The sequence below is a fragment of the Myotis nattereri genome (genome assembly GCF_964212035.1).
Source record: "Myotis nattereri genome assembly, chromosome: 19".
Taxonomy (NCBI): domain Eukaryota; kingdom Metazoa; phylum Chordata; class Mammalia; order Chiroptera; family Vespertilionidae; genus Myotis; species Myotis nattereri.
This window is the reverse complement of record NC_138095.1, coordinates 5090724-5114262: the sequence shown is the minus strand read 5'-3', so window position 1 is coordinate 5114262 and position 23539 is coordinate 5090724. Positions and strand designations below refer to the sequence as shown.

The 23539-nt window shown below is 42.9% G+C and overlaps 1 protein-coding gene across 2 annotated transcripts in view; it reads right to left on the bottom strand.

Annotated features, from left to right (window-relative positions):
* The window catches only part of CIT (citron rho-interacting serine/threonine kinase), a 138280-nt gene that overhangs the window by 51298 nt on the left and 63443 nt on the right, over positions 1–23539 (bottom strand). For both annotated transcript variants that reach the window (XM_081113434.1, XM_081113435.1), the window contains exons 8-17: positions 22922–23092; positions 22598–22648; positions 22049–22102; positions 18611–18751; positions 16622–16747; positions 12921–13016; positions 8967–9083; positions 7884–7993; positions 6666–6840; positions 3086–3283 (exon numbers count right to left, since the gene is read on the bottom strand). In XM_081113434.1, coding sequence (XP_080969560.1) covers positions 3086–3283; positions 6666–6840; positions 7884–7993; positions 8967–9083; positions 12921–13016; positions 16622–16747; positions 18611–18751; positions 22049–22102; positions 22598–22648; positions 22922–23092 — 1239 coding nt within the window. The remainder of the gene's footprint in view (positions 1–3085; positions 3284–6665; positions 6841–7883; positions 7994–8966; positions 9084–12920; positions 13017–16621; positions 16748–18610; positions 18752–22048; positions 22103–22597; positions 22649–22921; positions 23093–23539) is intronic.

Sequence of the window (23539 nt, the reverse complement as noted above, 5' to 3'; positions counted from 1 at the left end):
TAGGTGGCAATAAGGTAGAATGACAGGCTGCAGCCTGCAGAACAGAGAGCCACTCTCTTTAGAGAGTATATCTTCATTAATTTTAAGGAAAGTTACAAGAAGAAGAAAGAAAAGAGAATTATAACACAGCCTTGTGAGAGAAAATACCCGCAGAGCTCAGGAAAGGAAACCAGTATTTAGATGTCTGACCACCTTCTGGGATCCATGGTCATAATTCTAGAACACTCAGGCTTCCACCCCTTTCTCTGTGAAGGCAGGCCCCAAGCAAGACTGTCACCTTATATGCCCCAATTTCACATCTTGGCTATCACACTGACAGCTTACTAATTAATACAGGGTTTGATATTTATTTGGGGGAGGGGGGGTAGAAGAAATGAGAACGTGCATTGACTAACGATTTTAACTAATCACAGGGAACGACTGTGGAATCTCATAATCACAGAATGCTGGGATGATTCCTCTCATTACTGTCTCTGGCTTTAGACTCTTGGCCAAATCAATAAAAGCACATGAGGGAAGGGACGCGAAACATGTTGGTGGGCCCTGCAGGTGTACGCAGGGCTCACACCACACCTCTACCCCACGGCACCATTCAGACACCATGTCACACATCGGTGTGCTCTAAAGTGTACGGACTCCGATTCTCTCCCTTCCAGGACAGGATTACATGGAGTCTTAAATTTCAGGTCCAGGCAGAAAATGCGCTCCCACCAATAAGCATGGCAGCATCTTGAAAGTATGGATTTTTGCTTAAATTTGACTCGCCTGTTGGTCTCTACCTTGATTTAATCTCAGCCAGGAAATTTCAATGCAAATGCAATTGACAGGATGGGTAAAGCGAGAGTGAGGAAAAAGAAAGCAGAAGACCCACACTGGCTTCCCAGTGGCCCCTGCCAAGCTTCTTCAATGCCCATCTTCAACTTAACTGCGGCGATCCATCTAATTTGGTCCAGAAGTGGAGGCCAAATGGGGTAACTACTCCTTCCCAGGCGAGGAGATAGAGGCCTCTTTGAAATAAGCAATAATAGCCCATTTAACTATTCCTTTTATTGATAAAACAGCCTGCTGTGAAAGCTGACAAGCCTCCTGGGAGATCATTTTAGATCTGGCTGATTTAATTTGATTGATGCTTACGCTGGGTCTGAACCTGGGCCTCGAACAATGAGAGAGAGGGCATCAGAGTACAGCATTTTTGACCATTTTCTCTTTCTCTTGGAAAATACGTTCTTCAGACAAAATTCAACAAAGCCATTCAGGCAACAACCACATGAGGCCCATAACCAGGTTTATAGGACGTAATCAAAAGGAGGGGAGAGGGAAAACCCATAGCCTCAAAACTGAATGGAAGCAAACTGGCATGGTGCTGGGTTCCCGCGTGAGGGGCTTACAAAGAGCTGTCTGACCAAGGCAGCTTTCTGCCAGAACTTTAAGAAGCCCTGTTTTCCATGGCATCTTCATCTGCGAGACTGGTAGAGCCCTAGTTTCTAGACCTAGGAAAGCTGTTTTTCTTTTTTTCTAAGATGCTCTGAGGCAGTGATCTCATCTGACTAAATTAAGTCGTGACTTGCTGCTGTGCTAGGCTCCCAGCAGCCATTAGATACAGCATATTCCAACCAGCAGCAAGCAGGATTTAGAGACTAATTTCCCCACAGATAAACAGCGGTGACACGCGCTCTATTTTATACCCTCCTCCTTCCAAAGGGAAGAAGATGCATGGCCACCGCCCTCCCTCCCAATTCCAACTGAGCAGAAAAATAAATGTCTCCCTCCTCCAATGTAAAAGGATTTGAGGAATTACAGGCCAATCCCCCAGGGAGAAAAGGCTAAAGACACAGCCCTAGGCACACAGTGAGGACTCATTGAGTATGGATTAAATTACTGAGTTCTCTTCCTTTCAGAGCTTGGGTATTCATACAGGGGCAAAATATTAACAAACAATGCATTAAATATAATTTTTGGTTAGATTTTTAAGTGTCTCCTTTAGCAGCCAAGAAGAGCTATCTGGCTGTCTTCCTCCCCATCCACCCAACTCCAGAAAGTGTATAAGCCTTCTTTGCATTCACTCTTATATATTCATTTCATTCTTACCTCCATTTTTCCCTTTTATAGTCTTATTTACTCTTTGCCTTTTCTTTCTTATTTACCCTGTTTCACTGTTTTGTATCTTTCTAAATTGCTTTCAGTACATTTTGAAACAAGGCCAAGTATAAAGAGATATCATGACTACTTTTTTCCAAACAAATATTGGGGGCATGTGTCATCAACAGTGTTTAATAAGTGTTCTCATAGAGACATGGAAATTCAGATTTTAGTCAGTATCTGAACTTGACATTAAGTCCTGGAAAATCTAGGAATCGCAAGTACCTTCTACATCTGTTACTATGTTACCCCCAGAATCCTAGAAGTCCCCGTGTCCCAGACTGGCCCATAGGACCCTGGCACTGTCAACTCATGTTCCCAACTGGGTTGAGATAATGGGTTCTCCAAACCCAACAAAGGGAGAATAACTTCTAAGAATGAAACTCGTTTAAAATATATACCAGATCATACCAAATGCATACATAAGACATAAAGCAGAATCTACAAATTAAAAAAAGAACGTAAATAAGGTTAACCAAAACAAATATAGAAATATGGTACTGTTAAGATTATTATTTTTATTAATGATTATTGAAAATCAAAGTAGAAGATCCAAGCAAAAAGACTTTGGCTAAAACTGAAATTCCAAATATAACTGAAATTCAGATGAATACACCTGAAATGAATATAATATTGAATGTCAACTGTAATTGAAAAAAATAAAAGAAAAAATAAGGATGATTTTTTTTTTTAAGGGAAGATAAATAAAGGAAGACCTTTTCCAGATGCTAAGGAAAGCTCAGATATTACCAAATGATCTAAAACACTAATTCCAATGAAGGAGAAGCCTATGTAAGCCAATTTAATGCCCATTCAACATCTCAAGAGATCGCTGTTTTCTCTTTCGAAATGTCTAAGAGTGAGCAGACACCTTAGCACCACACTCATCCTCGCTGCAGCCTTCAGCGCTGCAGGGGCCGCTCCCCAGGCCGCTCCCCAGGCCTACCGTGAGCGCCTGGATCTCCTCTTCTGCTTCCGCAGTCGTCTCTTCTAGCTCCGTCTTGGCCTGGCGGAGCTGGCTCTCCAGGGCCGCCCGGGCAGCCTGCAGGGCTGTTAGCTGGGCCTCGCGCTCCTGCAGGGAGAGCTGCAGCTCCGTGAGCTGGCGCTTTAGCTCCAGCTTCTGCTCCTCGTGCTCGAGGCTGACCTGAGACACAGAAATGCCCAGTTGACCTTAACTATAAAGGAAGCCAGGATGTGACCTGCTGTTCAATATGTATCTTAAACTTGGTCATGGAATCAAATTCTTCAGCACTCAACTGAGGGGGAAATTTAAATTAAACAGGTCTGACTTCTATGAGTCTTGAAAATCAACAGGAGTCAGAAAATGTGAGAGGATGACATACAAACCATTCCTTATTTACAAATATTCAAATGCTTGGTAAGGTTTCCAAAGGAAAACCATGCAACAATCTCCTCCAGGCGACATTATAACAAGAGCTCTTACTAGAAAAGCATTTAAAAGCAATGATAGAAGTAACATCATATTAGTAAGAGGAACACCTTCGTAATTAGAATACAAATGGAACAACAGGCTGAATTCCATGTATTTTAAATATTCTTGCTCGGATTTGTTCCCATTAGGTAACCAGTAACAATGTCACATCACGAATATTCTTCCTTCTATCGGCCCATCTAGCCATCTATCTACTCAACATTTCATTCATTCATATAAGAAAACTTTACTCAGTAACGTCTGTGTAAAAAGGAAAATGGAGATGAAAGACAGGATCTGCCTTCAAGTTGAGAAGAAAAATGAAAACCAACCATTATCTTGTGTTTGGTCTTGTGCAAGGGTCAGGACATGCAGGGGTGTAATGGGAACACAGCGGAGGGCAGAGGTGGTAACTGCATCTGTGTACTGAAGAATACAGGAAGCCAACAAGCAGCTCAGAAAAGAAAGAAAATTCCAAGCAGGGGCAGCAAGGCACCCAGGGGCATGGAGATGAGAAAGCCTGTGGCGCATCTATTGACCTAACAAGCACTGACAAGGCTGAACCGAGAGCCAGACTCTGTCGGACACTGATGACCAAGCACATAACAGACGCTCACTGCCCTCAGAGAGCTCACTCTCCAATGGGACTGCCAAGAGGCACACAGGGTGATGAGTTAAACACAGGAAGCTGTGGGGACCCAGAAGAGACATCAGCTCCAGCTCCAGAGGACAGGAGAAGGCTCCCCAGAAAAGATGACACTGGAGTCCCAAAGGCCATGCGGGTGAAGAGAAGAAAGGCTTACGAAAGATTTAGCCTAGAGAACCAAGAGAATCAGTGGTTGCTTCGAGGCGGGGCAGGGAACCAAGGACAGAGGGGAGTCCAAGGTGAATCTGTGTTTCTGGCAGGTGAATTACACGAGGGAAACCATTGGCCAGGACAAGGAACATGAGAGGAAGAGCCAGTCTGAGGAGAAAGATAAGAAATTCAGTCTTCACCTATTGAACTTGAGCAACAGGGAGACAGCGAAATGGAGAGGTCTAACGTCTGCTGGGATGATGGCTCAGAAACCGGAGGGAGGGCTCAGGTGGGAAGTCAGGGGCAGCTGAAGCCAAGGCTGTGATCTCTCTCTAGTGAGGTTGAGAATGATGATGATGGTGCAACGACGACATGACAGCAGCAAATGTACTCACAGGAGCCAGGCACTGTGTTCACTCCTTTCATCTTCATAACTACTATGACCTCTGTTCTGCAGATTAGCAAACTTTGGCATTGAGATCAAGTAACTGGACAAATGTCATACAACTAAACAAGGGCAGGGCTGGCTCGAACCCAGGAAGTGTAGCTCCGCTACTTACTGGTGGCCTTAATAAAGGGCCAGCACTCTGCTAGCAGGCCTGGAAACTCCTTGCCACTTGGGAAAACCATGAGACGCAGCTGACAGCGGAGGAGCGGAGGTGGGTGAGCAGGATGCTGAACACGACAGGAGAACCCAGGAGCCCTGCACAGTCAGGACGCCACACACTTTGCTAGCGAAGAGCTAACGCTGCACACACTGGGCAGGTGCAGGCCCTTCAAGGTGAGTCAAGCCGAGGCTGAGGCCTCTGACCCCGTCTCAATGGCAGCAGGCAGCAGGGAGGTCGGACCTGCCTTGTTATATTTAAAGTTCCAGAACTCCCAGAGAGCATACAGCTCCAAGCCTCTCAGCAGCATTCTAAATTTCTACCACCATCCTTGAGGGACTAGCTGTATTAATTTAAGAACAAAGCAACACACTTCCCAGAGGCATTTTAATTGCCCAGATGAGCTATACAGCCTCAGGGCAGAAGAGGTAAGAGAGACATTTGTGGAAAAGAAAGGCAGGCCATCCAGCCAATGTTCCCAAGCTCAAAGAAGTCTCTCTGAGTTATTTAGGGGGGAGTGGTGTTAAACTTACTGAGGAGTAAAAATATCGCCTGCATGATAAAAGTTAAACCATCACCTAAGGCTTTCAGATGACCTAGAAAGATGGTTCTCAAACTCCACAAACAAGAATTTCCTGGGGCATCTGTTAAAAATGCAAACCTCTACTCTGCACCCTCTCCAACCCCAACCCCATTCCAACAGGTTGAGGGAGGAAGCGGGCCAGGAATCTGCATTTTGACATACCAAGTGGTCCTAATGGAGGGTCCACACTTTGACAACACCTGTCCTTTGGAGTGCTGGCCTCATTTCAACACTCCAGTGTAAACTAAGACGTGCCTAAGCATGGGTATTCCCCAGGCCTCTGCCAGCTTAGCAGGCTTTTCCTTGAGAGTCACCATCTGCTCTTTGAAGAATTCCATCACCAATATTTGAGCACAGTGTCTCCACTCCCAGCCCAATGTCCCACTTCCAACAACCACTCTGCTGAACGGCAGGCCTGTCTCTGCAGGTGCCAGGTTACCCTGCCCACTAGGCTGACAGCCCCAAGATCAGGGACTGGGTCTGTCTTGTCACAGATTATATCAGGCTACTAACTGGCACACAGCGGGCATTTAATAAACACAGCATGGGTGAGTACCTGAACGTAACTTCATCACTTTAATCAATCTCAACATGTTTACAACCGAGTATGTTGTATTTTCCTCCTCAAAACCTGGCTGTCCTTCCCAGCTTCCTTATACCTCTGAAGAGAACCACCTTCCATCCAACAAACCTACCGTTTGGTTGAATCTGCCCCTGTCATTAAGCCATGCTAGAGAGCCAATGCCGTGCTAAACTCTGTGCATGAGCTGGGTCATGTGACCCTTGCTAAATCGAGATAAGGAGGAATCACTCTGCCTCCATCTGAAGATGCACCAATTACATAAGCCCCATGTGACCTTGGAAGGGAGATCAATTTTCATGGCTGCTTTACGGATGAAGAAACTGATGCACAGAGAGAAGGTAGCCTGCCCAAGGTTGGAAAACTCATCAGAAGTGGAGGTGCGACTCTAACCAAGACCCTGTGCCCAGCCTGTGCCCTTTTCCAGGCACAATGCCTCTCACGTGAGCACTGACTTATGCCTGATCCCTGGCTGGTTTGGGGCCCAAGTCCTCCAACAAATCCTCTGGGACGATCACCCTCACTCTCACCTCCCTCAACCGTGTCTCCAGCTCCAGCAGACGATTCTTATCGCTATGGTCTTGGTGGCTGATTTTTTCCAGCTGTTCCTCCAGCTTCCGGTTCTGGGCCTCCAATTTCCCAGCCTGCGTCTCCAGGTAAAACTTCTGCTGCCTGAGTTCTGAAATCATCTCTTCCTGGGCCTTCCTGGTGGGGGTGGTAAGAGGAACCAAGCAAAAGCACAGTCTCGTCAGAGGTGAGCACGTCCTTTCGGAAGGACAGACAGAAACAGAGTGAGTGATGTGTCTTCTACAGTAAGTGGACACGGTCATTCCCGGGTTAGCTAGGACCTGACCTGGCCTCGGGGTCATTCCCAGGTTAGCTCTGTTCTGACCTGGCCGCGAGAGCATGATCCGAGCATGGGGACGAGTCCCCCACTTTGGGGATTAAGTGTGGCCAAGGGGAGTGCAAGATATAACCACCTTTCACTCTTTGGTAGACCTTTCTTTTTTTTTTTGAGTCTGTATAGGAGGGCAGAAAGAGGGCCACTTAGAGTCTAAGAGAAGCCTAACCACGCTTTCAGGTGGACTCAGGGGAGGAGAGAGGGCTGAGGGGAAGGAATGCCGTTCCTTCTACCGCTCCGTGAACCATGCTCACCTCTCCCCGCCTGCTCGAAGCATCAGAAACCAGAATCACTCAAAGACCAAAGAGCAGTCTGCCAAGCTGGTTTAAACTAAGATGGGAATGTTTTAGAAGCGCTCTGAAGAGATATTTAAAGAAAAAAACACCACTCTGGCGATTGTAATTTCAAGATCAAAGTACTCCTGGAACAATGAAGAGTCCTTGCTAAACCCCACACTTCCTCCCCCAGGGTCTAACTTAATAACAGCAAAATAGATGGCCCAATTGGGCACCACAGATCACCTCTGGCTAATCACAGTGGGCAAGTCTGGGAACAAGGTCTGCAGCTTTCCAAAAGCAAACTATAAACAGCCTCATTAGAGACAGCAAAACACTCTATAATCTAAGGGCAATTTGAAGCACTTAAGAAAACCCAGCTCAAAAGAGAGACTCTTAGAATGAGCCCACGTAAGAGCGGGCAAGATTACATAAGTATGGGATGAGGGGCCGGGCCAAACTACAGAAGTAATTAAATCTGCTCCAGCTCCATCAGAGAGGGGAACGGAGTTTATGCCCAGGAGAGAAGATCAAAGTGTAATCACACAGGCAGCTAGAATCTGAATACTTACATGTTCCTCTGGGTAAAAAGACTGCTGTTTGCAGCAAGTTTATTGGCTTCCGACAGCTCCACAATCCTCTGTTCCAGGGATCTGATCTTGGAATCCATAGCATTGATCATCTGAAACACAGGGGACCTCTGAAACCTTACCCACAGGCAGTTCTCCCAGCACAAGAGTAATGTGAGCCATGTGCCAGGGTAAGGGTCTCATCTGAAATGCAGGCCATCTGACCAGAGGCAACAGGCACACAACTAGTCTGTACCCTGAGGGTCACAGATCTTATTGCTCAAACGATGGCACTCAGTTGTTTTACCTAAACAGCGACTGCATGTCCCACACTAGCTAAATGGCTTGCATTAGAAACAGGCAGGAGGCCCCATTCAGGAACCTGACATTCTGCAAGTAAGCAGGCCTCTTTCGATCCCATGGCACCTGCATGTCACCTGAGCCTGCAGGAGCCTCTAACTTGAACCTACAAGTCCATACTTCTCATCACCCATGGAGTTGTCCTTTCCTAGGTGATCCCTTATCACCCAGCCACTGCTGTCCGACATCCTTGAAGGTTTCCCCAACTTAAGGAATCATAAACCAGCAGAGGTCATGGTTAAAAATACCACCTCCCAGGACCCTCCTTTAGAGAGTCTGAGGTGCGAAGGCCAACTACAGAAGTCGTTAGGACAGTAGGATCTGAGATAACACGCACTGCCCGTGAGCCCATGAGCAGCAACTTTCTGAAATGCCTGCTTATATGGATTAGAAAGGAGAGATGGACAAGTGAAAGAGCAGACGCATGAGGGACACCAAGGGCCATTGGATGTTCTGTCAGGGGGGCGTTTTGAAGGACGATGTTCTAGCTGATGACAGATTAGCTCTTAGAGAAGAGTGAAAAGGCGAAATCGGCCATCCTGAGCTGCCACCTCCACTGCTTTTAGGAGAGGAAAGTTACAGAGAGAACCACCTGTTTGCAACAAATTCCACCAGGTAAAGCAGAAAGAATAATTCATCAGCTGCAATGGAGTCATCTCAGGTGTGTGGTTCCTGGCATGGTTCACAAACCCTCTGAACACTGGCTTTGCGATTTCTTATACCTACCGCCTTCTGCTCGCTGAGAATCTTGCCTTTCTCATGGGCCTCCTCCTCGTGTCTCTGCATCATATTCTCTAGGCTCTCCTTATCAGCCAGGTCTTTCTTTATCTGATTGTCCAACACCTATGAGGAACAGAAACAAAGGAAGTTAGTTTCCTGAGCAGCAACGCTGAGCAGGGAAGGCTAAACAAGGGCACTTGAGAAAAATGGGGAAAGGAGGTAGGAGGGGGAAAGCAGTTGGAGAGGACAAGCCCTCCAAATTCTGGGGCAAAGAGAGGGTTTGGGAGTCGGTTTCTTAGCTGAAATGAGGTTAAAAAGTCTTACCATGAAATGGCAAGTAACCCAATGACTTGAACTAAGAACTTATTTTGAAATCAGTAGCCAAAAAGATCGAAGAGGTATATCCTAAATGGAGGTGAACTCCAAAATGAAAGAGAAAATAAGATCTCTCTACAGATCCTATCATTTGAAGATATTACCTGAGGACAACTTTATCGTGGCCAATGCACCAGTAGTTTTCAGAATATTGCTTGCTCTTAATTTGCACAAAATGAATCTAGATATCTCTGGGCTCCTATGTGAAGAGACAGAAGGCTGGAGACCGAGGAAGTCTGTGCGACCGAGGCTGATGGTCTGACAGCCAGGGGCAAGAGGCTTTGCCCACCAGTAATGTAGGTGGAGAGTCAACAAAGAAGAGAAAAAACGAATGTCTTTCCTCTGATCCAGCTGCAAACCTTTCCCAGGGGAGAGAAACCGTGTGTTCTCAGTGCCGAGAATGCCACTCTGAGCACCTACTGTTCCCGAGAGGAAAAATCAACCAGTAATGGTGTCACCATCCGCCAGCTTGTTCTAATGTTCCGCAAGCCCTACTGGTTGCCAAAACAAGAGAAAAAGAAAGACAACATCATAACTTGTCCAAGCCTTTGACCACAACCCTGTGTTCCTCATCTGAGAGAATCCACTCTGCTTTTCTGAATGACACCAACTGCATCTGATGCTGGAAAGGAAGCGGAAAGAATTGGGGTCACAGATGGGATTGAAATCTGCCTTTCCCACAATGCCTATTGTGAGGGGACCTTCATAGAGCATGGGGACATCGTCCCTGAAAAGAACCAGTCAGCAGGGAGGGGGTCCACATGATAAAGAAAGGAAAGAAAGATTTCAAAGAGGGCTTTAAACTAGAACCGACTGATGGAAAAAAATAGAATGCGAGTTGGTGGAGAAGAACAAAAGGTGGAGAACAGGTCATGGGAAAAGGGAAGAAGCTCAATAGGATAAGTGGCCCATTCTCTTGGATGTCAGGGCATGATTCTAAAATTATGAACAAGAAAAGGACAGAATCTAGGGTATGATCATAATTATAACTAAAATGGCCTTACAGAGGTGGGATCAGGAAATACAAAGCAGAATAGGCTAAAAAGAACAGTTTCATAAAGATTCCAGGAGGGAAGTCAGAAGAAAACGGATCTTTCCCTAACATTCCCTAAACAAAGTTCTCGCCATCTAGAAGGCAGCAGAGACTACATAATATCTAGACCAGGTATGCTCTTTTTTACAAGGTGCTAAAGCAGTAAAGCACATTTTCGGGGTGCCTCTGCTCAAAAAAGACCCCAATATTGGCAGTGATGGAACCCAGTAAGAGGTCAGGGTGAGCTGGAAGGAACCAGTCTCGGTCAAGACAGAACATGTCTTTTTGACAGGAAAGTCAATGTAATATCACAAATCTCAGAATGAATTTTACGAAGGGTTATTTCCATCATGCAAAGGTGCCAATGGACTCCTGTATACATAAAAGTCTGGATCCCAGAATTCAAACTAAAATGATGGGTATATAAAGTTTAAAATACACTAAAGTAGGAGGTCATGTTAAAACACTTTGCAGTCACTTCTGGGTTGTTTTCCTATATTTATTTTAATAAAAAATAACCAAAAGTAACACCAAGGGTAAAAGAAAGAAGATGTCAAGCTAGTGATGGTGATAATACTGTGTGAGCACATGCATGTTGGACTCTCCAAAAGAGAACCAGTCACCTCTTTGAGAATACCAACCAAATCAATAACAGCATCACCACAAAAATTAAAAGCCTTCTTCACTGTCTGATTTGGAAAGGAAAGAAACAATATTTGAGATATTATGACCAATGTCTGATTCTCTAGAACATAAGAATTGAAGGCTAGGTCCAAAAAGCATTAAAAAATTGTGATGCCATTTTAAAAGGAAATGGATAGGCTGGCATCCATTTCTGACCACCGAATTTATTAATAATAATTGAATTAAAATAATAATTTCAATAATTAAAATAATAATTGAATGTATCATTTTATATGGTGGGTAAGATTATTTAGGCTACTTTTTCTCCAGAAAATGACTTAAAATGCTAAATGAAATATAAAAAACATTTTCCCAAAAGTGAAAGCAGAAACCCAGAAAGGTAAAAACGGCGCAAAGCACCTTTTAACTTGAGGCATTTTTAAACCAAACCAGACTTTCGCTTTTAATAGTCTCAAAGGTTAAGAAGGCAGACAAGTCAAAACCCATGGCCACCCACAGGGTGAGCACACGTTCTCATTCAAGGTCTTGTAGGATAATTAATAATTTCCTAAAGAAAACGAGCAGCTCACCACGCACACAGGAGACAGGCACTGTGAAAAAGAACCAAGAGAAACAACAAAGCAGAAGAAGACCTTCAGATACTTCAGATATTGGGATTATCAGACACAGATCATAAAACAAATATGCTTAATCATTTAAAAAATAAAAGTCAAGCTTAGAAATGAATGCATGAAATAGGAAAATTATTGTCTTAAAAAATCTAGGAAGCTTGGGAAAGAACTAAATAGAATGTCTAGAAACAAACAAACAAACAAAAAATACAGTAACTGAAATTTTCAACTCCATTGGTAGGTTTAACAGCAGATTATACAGGTAAGAACTAATAAAATGGAAAATCTGTCAGACCCTGCCCAGAATGTAGCACTAACAGATAAAGAAATGGAAACTAGAAACAAAGGGTAGACTGTTGGTTATTTAACACGTGCCTAATCAAATTCTCAAAGGAAAAGGAAAAAGAGAAGGGGAAGAGACAATATTTGAGATATAGAGATAGACAATTTTCTGGAAATATTAAAAATACCAATACATTCAAAGCTCAGTATATTTCAAGCAGGATACATAAAAATAAATCTGCACCTAGACACACTGCAGTAAAACTTCAGAAAATTAAAGCAACATTTTTATAGAGTCAAAAGGGGAAAACAATAAATTACTTTCAAAGATAGCAACAGTTAGATTGACAGCTAACTTCTCAATAACAGTCATAAAACCCCAAAGTCAATGGAATGATAATTCCCAACCTAGAACTATACCCAAACAAAATATCTTTCAAGAATGAGACTGAAATAAAGACATTTTCAGACAAACAGAACAGAGAGCTTGTCACCAGCAGAACTTCGCCTAAGAATATCAAGGATACACTTTAGACTTATTGGAGGGATCACTTCATAAATTATGTCTAACCACCATGCTTACACCTGAAACTAATATAATATTGAATGTCAACTGTAATTGAAAAATTAAAAAACTTGTTTTTGGGATATGCTTTAAACAAACAAACCAAAAAAGTTTCTTAGGTCTGAGATGCAGCAAGGCAATAAAAACAAAGAACGTGGTCAATCCATCTAAATCAAAACTATCACGGACTGAATGAAAGTGGGTCAAAAATATTTAAAAAATAAAATTGAGATACAAAATGACCAAACTTTTAAAATAAATTTTTGAAGCTCTAATATCCATGCCCCTGCATGGGTAATACAACAAAGCCTTCCGCAGTGGCCTTAAGAGAGTGTTTATCCCAGACAGTCCTTTGATCAAGCAAGAACTGGCCCGAAGTGCCCAGGAAGAGAGGGAGGCTATGTGGTGCTCTAGGCTGAATGCCAGGGAAGATCAGAAAGTGTCTTTACTTTAATTTTTTCCTCATAGTGCTGCTCTTTCTGCTTCAGGTGGACCTCTAGGTGCTGGGCTGAGATCTGGGCCTCCCGGTGCTTCTCCTCCAGCTCCTGGACACAAAAGAACAGACAGTCAGGTGTGCAAAGGGCAGGCCATCCCCAGTGTGTTAGACATTCACAGGAAACATGACTTTGGCACAGGCAGCACAGGCAACAGGCATCTGTTCCTTCATCACTAGCCCTAAGGCTCTTGGGAAGGAAATCGCCACCAAGCCTTGGCCTGGGCTTCCCAAGTCCAAGTATACACACATATACACACACAGCTGGTGGGCAGAATCAGAAATCTGTCAGTGTGACAGGTCAAACAAAGGCAGCTCTTCATATCTGCATAGAGAAATAAGAGTAACAAGGCAACACTTGAACGTTTAGCACAGCGCAAAGCCCTGACCACTATCTTGAGCTTCAGGCCATTTTCACTGCTATGACAGCCTTAAATGAGAAAGTAATTTTAATTTATTTTAAATTTAAAGTTAATTTATTATGATAAAAAAAGTATTTTGTATTTTTTCTCATTAGCAAAGTGATTGCTCAAGAACCCTCGCTGAGAAGGAAAACTCATGTTACACTTCAAACACTTTTGAGTTTTGAATGATTATTTCAACTGACTGGTATGCAGAATATGAGAATGGAGACATTCATATGATCTAATGTGTATATCAGCAATTTTCAACCTTTTCCATCTGATGACACACATAAAGTAATTACTAAAATGCTACGGCACATCAAAAAATATATTTTTTGCCAATCTGACAAAAAAATAGGTGCAATTTTGATTCATTCACATCAGACAGCTATTGTTGTGTTGGCTGTTATCACTTTTTTATTTGACAATCTAAGGGAAAAGAGGTCAGGTATTGCATGTTTTAAAAATTCTTGCAGCACACCAGTTGAAAATCGCTGGTTTGTGTGATACAAGCTAATGGTAACAAAGCAGAACATAAAACATACTGATAATAATGACATAAATATGTACACATATATGTTATAGATAGAAGAGAATTTGGAGTAATATAAATAGCTCAAATTTAATGTTCTCTGCATTCTTTTATTAAGTATTTTGCTTTTAAACAAACTTGTAATTCATTTGAAAATTATACCAATTCATTTGCCAATGTATCATAAACTGATATGTGAACGGCAGCATTCAATTCACTGAAACATTCTCTAAATGCAGATATCATATCCGCATCTACATTAAGTCTTATGAATCTAGGCCCATTAGTTCATTACTAACATAAAAAGTTATTACTCCAAAACTAAGATAACAAAAACAAACAAAAAATTATTAGTTATTACTCCAAGTTTTCATCTCTTGACACTATTATGACATTTTTTTTTGAAGTGGGAAGTAATTACGAGAATTTTGAAGAATGAAGAAATTATACAGGGTATGTTCAAAAAATGGGAAAAAATACTTCCAAATTCACATGCACATAAAATGTTACTGATCAAGCTTTTGAAATTCTAAATTCTGCAAGCATTGGCTTTGCTTTGGGGGCCAGTGAAGTGTTCAATTTTAAGACCAGGTACACAGAATCTGTTGTACTCTAGCAGATATGATCTTGAAAAAATGAATATAAACGAAATTTTAATTAATAAAAACATAATTTAAGGGCTTGCTGTGTACTAAAGGATCCTCTGCAATGACTTCTTTTATTAAAGCAAAAGACTTTGCTATATAATGAGATCCCCAATGATCTGTGTTGAAAGTTCCTACCAGATAGCAAATATTTTAAAGCAGATGACATTTTGGGATCTGCTGCAAGCTTCATCATTATATAACAGTATTAAAGACCACCTCTGCCCATGTCCTAGATACTTCGCAGCCTAAACACAGGGTTCTTGAGCAAAAGGCACCTTCCGATAAACGAAGTCACAGCCACAGAGGAACTTGGGCAGCTGGCAACATACATTCAAACAAAGAAATATGCTTACTTTATCTTTGTTATAAATAACTTGATAATCTTCTTTTGTTAGTTTCAGTCCTCATAAGATAGCACAGGAATGGAAATCTGAATCTAAAACAGGTCAAGAACTCAGATACCTGAGACTGGCAACTTTAAGACCAAATTTCTGGTCTATATATGAATGGGAGTTTACGATATATAACCAAAGAATGTGGAGCTCTATTCTCCTCCATAGTAATTGCAAATGACCTTTGGAAAAGCAGATATGCTAAAATCTGACTTCTTGGCAGTTTGGCATTTTTTGTTGTTGTTGTCATTTTTTAAAACATTATTTTTTCTATATGCATTGGATCAAACTCTTCAGTCCTGTTACATAAACACTGTTGTTCGCTGCTATATTTCCAGCTCCTAGAACAGTGCCTGGCACATAGTAGAAGCTCATTAAATATTTGTTGAATGAATGAATGAACACATCACCAGTAAACAGAGAAACACTTTGCAACCGCAAGAGACTTAACCACTTCATTTGCACAAAGCAAGGGATAGTGGTGGTGGGATCTCAGTGGGGCCTAATTTTACTCACAATAAAATTCACACACTTGACAATTGCCAAGAGAAACTTTGATGACGGAAAAAGAGAACGGAAAGGGTAGAACAACAGTCACATTTGCCTTTGCGTACAGACGTATATATGAAGACTGTGTGCCCACACAAAACAATCGAACCAATTTCTCTTTCACCTGTTTGCTCAAGAGCATCCATACGCTCGTGAATATATACAAACATAGAAATGTAAAGTTTTAAAGGGTGTTTCTTTAAAAAATATTAAGTACAGGCCTATAAGTTGGCTATTCTTGAGTTCATATATGACTCATTTCCCAGAAGTGATGCAGAGAGAGAGAGAGAAAGAGAGAAGTGACCTGCTCACCACCTCGCCTCCTTGTGGCAGAGAGAAACAGCCGACTACTCCAGAGTCGCTTCTGGGGCGGGGGAGGAAGGAGCTATGAACAGACTCCAAGTCATCACTAAGTGGCATCAAATTCCTGGCTTTGGGACTGAGATCCAAGGGGAGTCCTTCAAAGGTTCCCCTGCGTTCCACCCTGGCAGGCAAAACTTTAACCCATCTGCAAATACCGCCCAAAGCCTTCCTGATTAAAGTTAAATTGGTCACCAGAACTGAAAACAGAATCATGATTACAAAGCTAAAAAAAAGACCTGCTACATCTAAGGAAATTGAAAAATAATAATAAGAACCAACTGTGGCAGAGAGAGTGAGTGGGTGAACATTGCTATGACAAATACTACTCTTGAGAAAAACAATTCCGCGTGACTAATTTCTTCTCCAAAAACAAGAATCTGGGCTTTGGTCTTAAAGGTCTAAAGCCCTACTGTTTTTTTAAATTGGCAATGCAAGTTAACGGCCATACAAAGCCTGCTCATAGGAAGGAAATGCTCCTGGAGAAATCTATGGGAAATAACAGAGTATGCAAATCCATAATTTAAAATGCCAGGCAGTAGCAAACAGAGCAAAAATAAAAAATGTTTACGGATCTGTTACCAGTGCTGAAACGTCCAACATTTGATTATTCATACTGTTCTCTGATGTGGTGTTCACTGAAATCACTTCTCTTAATTCACCTACTTGGTGATACCTCCCCTCTGATGGTACTTAATGCTTCTTTTTACCCCCTTCCCTCTGCAACCTCTAACCTGTTATCTTTTAACTTTTCAGCTTTGGTTCCTGCTCACCAGAATTTTATCAGCCATCTGCTGGATCTGTTGGGATTTTGTCTGGATGTCATCCTTCAGTCTGTTTTCTCTACGCTCCATGGTCTCTAGCCTCTTTACCTTGTTCTCCAGAGAATGGCGACGTTCCTGTAGATCGTGAATCAGAGAGTTTTAATGGGGTAACCGCTACGGGCATAAGGCCTGCACTCGAGGCGGGAAGAGAAGTCTCAGGCACCCGCACCAACAGCGAAGAAAATAAAGACTCTAGAATTCAAGTACTTGGTTGTGAAGGTTACAGGAGTGCATTCATTCATTCAAATATTTACCAAGCACCTACTATTTGCAGAAGTACCATACTAGGCATCACAGAAAATACAGAGAGGAAGCCGACATAACTCCTGCCCTTGCAAAAGGTAAGACAAACACAGGTAAACATAATATAGGTTAAGAAGGGAAGAGCCATAAAGCAAACAGGTACAGAGGGCTGTGGAAGGTTGGAGGCAGGAAAGGGGACTTTTTACCCAACAGGTGAGGGGAAGAGTCACAGAGACGTGAGTTCTGGAATGGTCTGGGATAGGGGGAGGGCAGAAGAGGAGGACGGAAGACCTCTCAGACAAAGGCAGGCATGTTAGCAGAAACACGGAGGTGGTCAAGAGCCAGGTTAGGCCCCAGCTGAAGCCTGGAGCAGCTACACCTTCAGATGCGTGATGGGGAAGAGCAGGAGAAAAGGTAAAATTCAAAAAGGTGGGTCAAATAGTTGTGAGTGTCATGTATCAGGCTCAGGGCTGCGACTAAGATATATGGAAGTCCTGAAAGGTTTGGGATGGGGTAGGGGTTGTTGATGAGCCTTCTTCTGAGTCCATGAGTCTTACTATATGAGCTAGCTGGGAGGAAGGAAAGACCGGAAGCAGAAGGCAAAAAAAATCACTACTGCCCAGCAAAGAGGAAGAGGACCTGGTCTACGAGGAGGCCGACAGAAATGGCAAGCAGGGGATGAACGGAGGAGACAGGGCGGCTGTATTTATAGGACTGAGTAGCTCACTGAATGGCAGGGCCCACAGGTCCACGGAAAAGCAGATACGATGTCAAGGTTTCAAGCCTGGGGTGACTATATGAATGATGGTGGCCCTGACCACCATGAGGAAATAAGAAGGGAACTCAGTTCGTGGGGGAAAACCCTGAGGCCATTTTAGATTTGATGCACTATTCAGATACCCAGTCCAGAGGTCAGGGGAGCACTGGGAAATACTGACTGGAAATGGGTGAGGATGGCTCCAAAGAGACATGAGCAAGCAGGGTCACGCCAGCACGGTGTAGGGAAAGCAGAAGGGCGGCAACAGGGACATGGTTAAATCAACTGGCACATCACTCTGTAGAGCAATCACCACGGAGCTAGGGGAGATGGACAGGAGAAAAGGGGAAGTGTCACTTTTTATTCTATGCTCAGTATGTTTTAAGTTTTTGACAATGAGAAGACACTCGTATGTTTGCTATATAATTATATAAACGATTTCAACAACAACAACAACAAAGAATCTGAGGGCGAGAAGACACCCAGAAATTCAGATCTGGGAAGTCATCGACACGGTAATAGCTGACGCCTTGGAAATCAGTGTTATTATTACTCTGGGGAAAAGGCAAGGACAAACAAGGGCACAGAGAGAAGAAAGAGAAACTCAGGGACGGCGTTCGTCTCCTATCCACACATACACAAATCCTCCCAGATGAGTGAGCAGGTCAGAGGAAAACAGAAAGGAAAAACTTTCATCAAAACATCTTTCTACTTGAAGCTGCTGTGACAAATCTTCCTTCCCCTTTGGGAAAACATTTCCAAGCCTCTCCAGTTTCCAAAATATTTGCAGAAGGGAAAACAGTTTGGTCAGACATAAGCAAGAGGTGCCTTTGCAGTTCCTCTCCCTTGGCACAGCCAAAGGCTGCTCACTGTCACTCCCACTTGGCCACGCCAGGGTCCAGGGTCAGCTCACCAGGGACTGGCAGTCCCCTGCTCACCTCGGCTTCCACCAGCTTCTTTTTTATGCCTTCGGAAGAATCCTCGCGGTTCTGCAGCTTCTCCAGCTCGCGCTCGGCTCGCTCCTTCGCCTGGCGGATGTTCTGCAGCAGCTCGGTGGCCTCGGTGCTGGCTTTTACAGCCTACCGGGAAAGAGGGAACAGGAGATGGATGGCCATGTTTATTCCATTTTCTAAATGAGGAAAATCAGGGACACTAGGAGAATGTCCATTTTAAAAAACATATAAACATTCATTTTATTATGAAGTTTGTCTAATTCTAAGACGCACATACATATTCTTTTAACATCGCTGAATTAGGAATGCATCTCACACTGAAAATTGACGGCATTTTTTCCATCTCGGGGTATGTGAGATAATGGTGCATCTGATGTGAGATAATGGTGTATCTGATAGTCATTATCATCTTAGATTCAATGCAATGTAGTAATGCAAACACAAAAGTCTAGAAGGATTTATCTACCCAGGTAATAATGTATTTACCTCGAAGCATTAATTTTCTCCTCATTTAATTATCTCACTTTCTAATTTTCCTATAGAGAAGTTGTACCACATTTACAAGCAAACAAGATAAAAACAGTAATTTGAACTATTTTTTTTAAAAAATATATTTTATTAATTTTTTACAGAGAGGAAGGGAGAGAGATAGAGAGCTAGAAACATCAATGAGAGAGAAACATCGATCAGCTGCCTCCTGCACACCCCCCACTGGGGATGTGCCCGCAACCAAGGCACATGCCCTTGACCGGAATCGAACCTGGGACCTTTCAGTCCGCAGGCCGACGCTCTATCCACTGAGCCAAACCGGTTATGGCAATTTCAACTATTTTTCAAAGGGCACAACAGCCATAGTGTTCATGGTAATTCACCAATCCATGTGTTGTTGTTTTTTTTAAATAACACATTTTGAAGTTAATTTTTATGTGGGTCTTCATTATACTTCTGCTCTTATAGCATCATTGTAAAGATCTGAGTTGAAGAGACCAACAACCTCACACTTAGTTGCTTTTTAAAAAATATATATTTTATTGATTTTTTTACAGAGAGGAAGGGAAAAGGAGAGGAATAAAGAGTTAGAAACATCGCCGAAACCGGTTTGGCTCAGTGGATAGAGCGTCGGCCTTCGGACTGAAAGGTCCCAGGTTCGATTCCGGTCAAGGGCATGTACCTGGGTTGCGGGCACATCCCCAGTAGGAGATGTGCAGGAGGCAGCTGATCGATGTTTCTCTCTCATCGATGTTTCTAACTCTCTATCCCTCTCCCTTCCTCTCTGTAAAAAATCAATAAAATATATTAAAAAAAAAAAAAGAGTTAGAAACATCAATGAGAGAGAAATATCAATTCAGCTACTTCCTGCACACTCCCTACTGGGGATGTGCCCGCAACCAAGGTACATGCCCTTGACCAGAATCGAACCTGGGGCCCTTCAGTCCACAGGCCGACGCTCTATCTACTGAACCAAACCGGTCAGGGCAGTTGCTTTAAATTAAAATTTTAAAAAGTAGAAACTCCAAATTTTAAAATGGAAACTGCAAGAAAACTCCAGTTTCGAGGCCAGCACTGTCCACATGGGAGCCACTAGCCACGTGTGGCCCTGGAGCACCTGACAGTGGCTGGTGTGACTGAGAAGTACATTCTTTTTAAAAAGTATATATTTTTATTGATTTCAGAGAGAGGAAGAAAGAGGGAGTAAGACAGAAACATTAATGATGAGAGAGAATCATTGATCAGCTGCCCTCTGCATGCCCCCCACTGGGGATCAAGCCCGCAACCTGGCATGTGCCCTTGACTGGAAATGAACCTGGGACCCTTCAGTCTGCAGGCCAACACTCTATCCACTGAGCCAAATTGTCTAGGGCAGGAACTCCACTCTTTATTTAAGTTCAATATATTTAAAAACTGAAATAGCCGAAACCGGTTTGGCTCAGTGGATGGAGTGTCGGCCTGCGGACTGAAGGGTCCCAGGTTCGATTCCGGTCAAGGTCATGTACCTGGGTTGTGGGCATATCCCCAGTGGGAGATGTGCAGGAGGCAGCTGATCGATGTTTCTCTCTCATCGATGTTTCTGGCTCTCTGTCTCTCTCCCTTCCTCTCTGTAAAAAATCAATAAAATCTATTTAAAAAAAAAAAAACTGAAATAGTATAAATGTCTTAATATTGACATACACGCTACCATGATATATTGAATTAAATAAACTATACTATTCAAATAATTCCACCTGTTTCTTTTCGTTTTTCCTAATAAGCCTACTAGAATATTTTAAATTACATCTGTAGCTGATAATTGTGGCTTGCATCACACTTCTATTGGAGAGCACAGTTCTAGGTGAAAACAGGGTTCCTTACGCAAGCTACTAGCTAAAAGAGGCAGTAAAGGCTTTCATTAGTGGCTCAAGAACAGGCAAGAAGGGAAGAAATGAATAAACAAAATGTGGAAGATACAGACAATGGGATATTATGCAGCCCTGAAGAAGGAAATCTTGTCAGGTGCCACAAAGTCGCTGAAACTCAGGATGTTATGCTAAGTGAAATAAACAGTCACACAAGGACAAATGCTGTGTTATTCTACTCATACGAAGCACCTAAAGCAGTAAAACCACACCGGCAGAAACACAACATGAAAAGGCGGTGCCCAAGGGCAGGGCTTGCAGGGAAGGGGGATTCGTGTTGGCAGGTATGGAGTTTCAGTGCTGCAAGATGGACAAGTTCTAGTGCTCCATGGTACAACACTGTGAATGTACTTAACACTATTGAACTGTATACACACTTAAAATGGTTACGATGGTAAATTTAATGTTATGTTTTTTTACCACAATTTTTGTAAAAAGAGTAAGTAAGAAGGAGTTCTCTTACACTAAGCCAATAAACACATTCACAAGCATCCACAAGGCATGTCTCAGAACCACATTCATTCTGGCTCTTTTGTTGGTATTTCCAGGGTTCAACTAGCACAACCTTTTCCGGATGCTGTCAACCAAACTCCCCCCTCCCCCCACCAGGAGACGCTTCCTCAGCTCCTTCCATCTTCCAGTGCACAGCAATGCTGCCCACAGAGTTTCTCATTGAAAGCAGTCTGGGTCGTGAACAACACATGCTTCCCTTACAAATGTGCAAAATGGGGAGCCTGGCCCCACGAAGGGAGAGAAACCGGCTTCTTGGGTTCTGTCACAGTATAATTAGAAATTTTTCTTGAGACTCTCACACAGCTTGGTTTTCAAAAATAAACACTGCTGACACATCTCAAAAGAAAAAGTATATTAAGAACTCATATTTCCAGGTAATAGCTCATTCCCCCTGCACTTTCCCCTGTGCTGGGTGACTAAATCTGTTTCTTTCATCGTTCATGCCCAGGAGGGGGTAAGGTAAAGTATTTGGGAAGGGGGGGAGGGTAGGTTCCCAAGAAAATCCCCTCGGGCTTACCTTCTCCAGCTTTTCTTGGAGCTCTTGAATTTTGAGCTGCTGCTCAGCATTGATCTATAATTAAAATCCCAGGAAATAAAGCAAAAGGCAAGTCGGTATTAAGGTCTTGCTACATTTACTGCAGTCCTATTTTCTGAGGTTCCTGTGGGGTCTTTTTGTTTTGTTTCCCTGTACCTACTAATGGAGAGGAAAAACAAGTGCCTATCAGAAAAGACTGAATGTCCCAGAGCAAACCTCCAGCATACAAAATGGCAAAAAGAGAATCAAAGTTGCCCAGTGCCTTAAAGGCAAAGAGAATTTTCACATGCATTTTATTAAGAGTCTGGGTTTTTTTGTTACTGTGAGCAGACATGACCAAAAAAATGATGTCTTTTATCCCTTTAGAACTACAGCTGAAGCTAAAAGTGGTCACCCAGAGGTTGACCATCAAAATAAACCTGGAAGGAAGTTCTCTATTCATTACAAGAGAATTCTTTCTGATGACTGGCCACTGATAGTAACCTCTGAAAGATTATCTACCAAAACAGCAACATCAATAATGGAAAATACCTTCTCCAGTTTGGAATATTCTCCCACTTCAGGCTTCCCTTGATCCTTCGCCTGTAATTTAAAAGATATGACATAACGGGTAGTCTCAAGAATATAAAGTCTTACAGACAACAGTACCTCCTGTACTTTCTTAAGTCTCGGTGATCAAAGTAATGATGATGATGATGACGATGATGATGACAACAAAATATCTTCTGTAAAGACCAGGACTTCCCAACGTATCCCATTATTCCTAAATGTAGACTCATCAGGCTAGTACTCCCTTTAGTCTTGCTAGATCATCCCTGATTCTACCCCAACACCCTCCTGGTGGGTGGCTGCTACCTTCATCAGTTTATGCTGACTTTCTGTCGCTTTCCGCTTGAACTCTTCAGCGGCGAGCCTGGACTCTCTCAGCTCCGATTCATAGAGGTCACTCCGTCTTCTTGCCGAAACCAGGTCCTCTTCCAACTGGTTCATCATTAACCTCATTTCTTCCACTTGAGCCTGGTACTCCTAAAGGACGGACCATGGAAGAAAGGTGAACTTGAGAACTACTAAAAGAAATGACGGGCAGTGAAGACAGACAGACATTGACCACAGAGGGAAGACAAAAGCTGAAAAGAGACTGGCAGAGAACAGACCCAGAGAGAAGGTGAGCAGACAGATGGGCAAAGGGAGAGGCGTGGGAGGGTGAGGAGGGAGAAGAGAGTATTAAATCTTTAAACCGTCTTAAAGTGGAACATGTATCACTATAACACCATTTGGAACACATGTGCCTGTAATTAAGATCCTTTGAGCAAATAATACCACAAGTAAGCACAGAATCTTAAGGCATCTGCATCACAAGAGAGCTGAAGGGGATGTTCTTTAAACAACTGGAACAAAGTGCTTATGTGTAGCTTTCTTCCAAGGGTAATCGTTTCTATAGATTTGTCCTTTAGAAGTCATGTGCTCCTAACG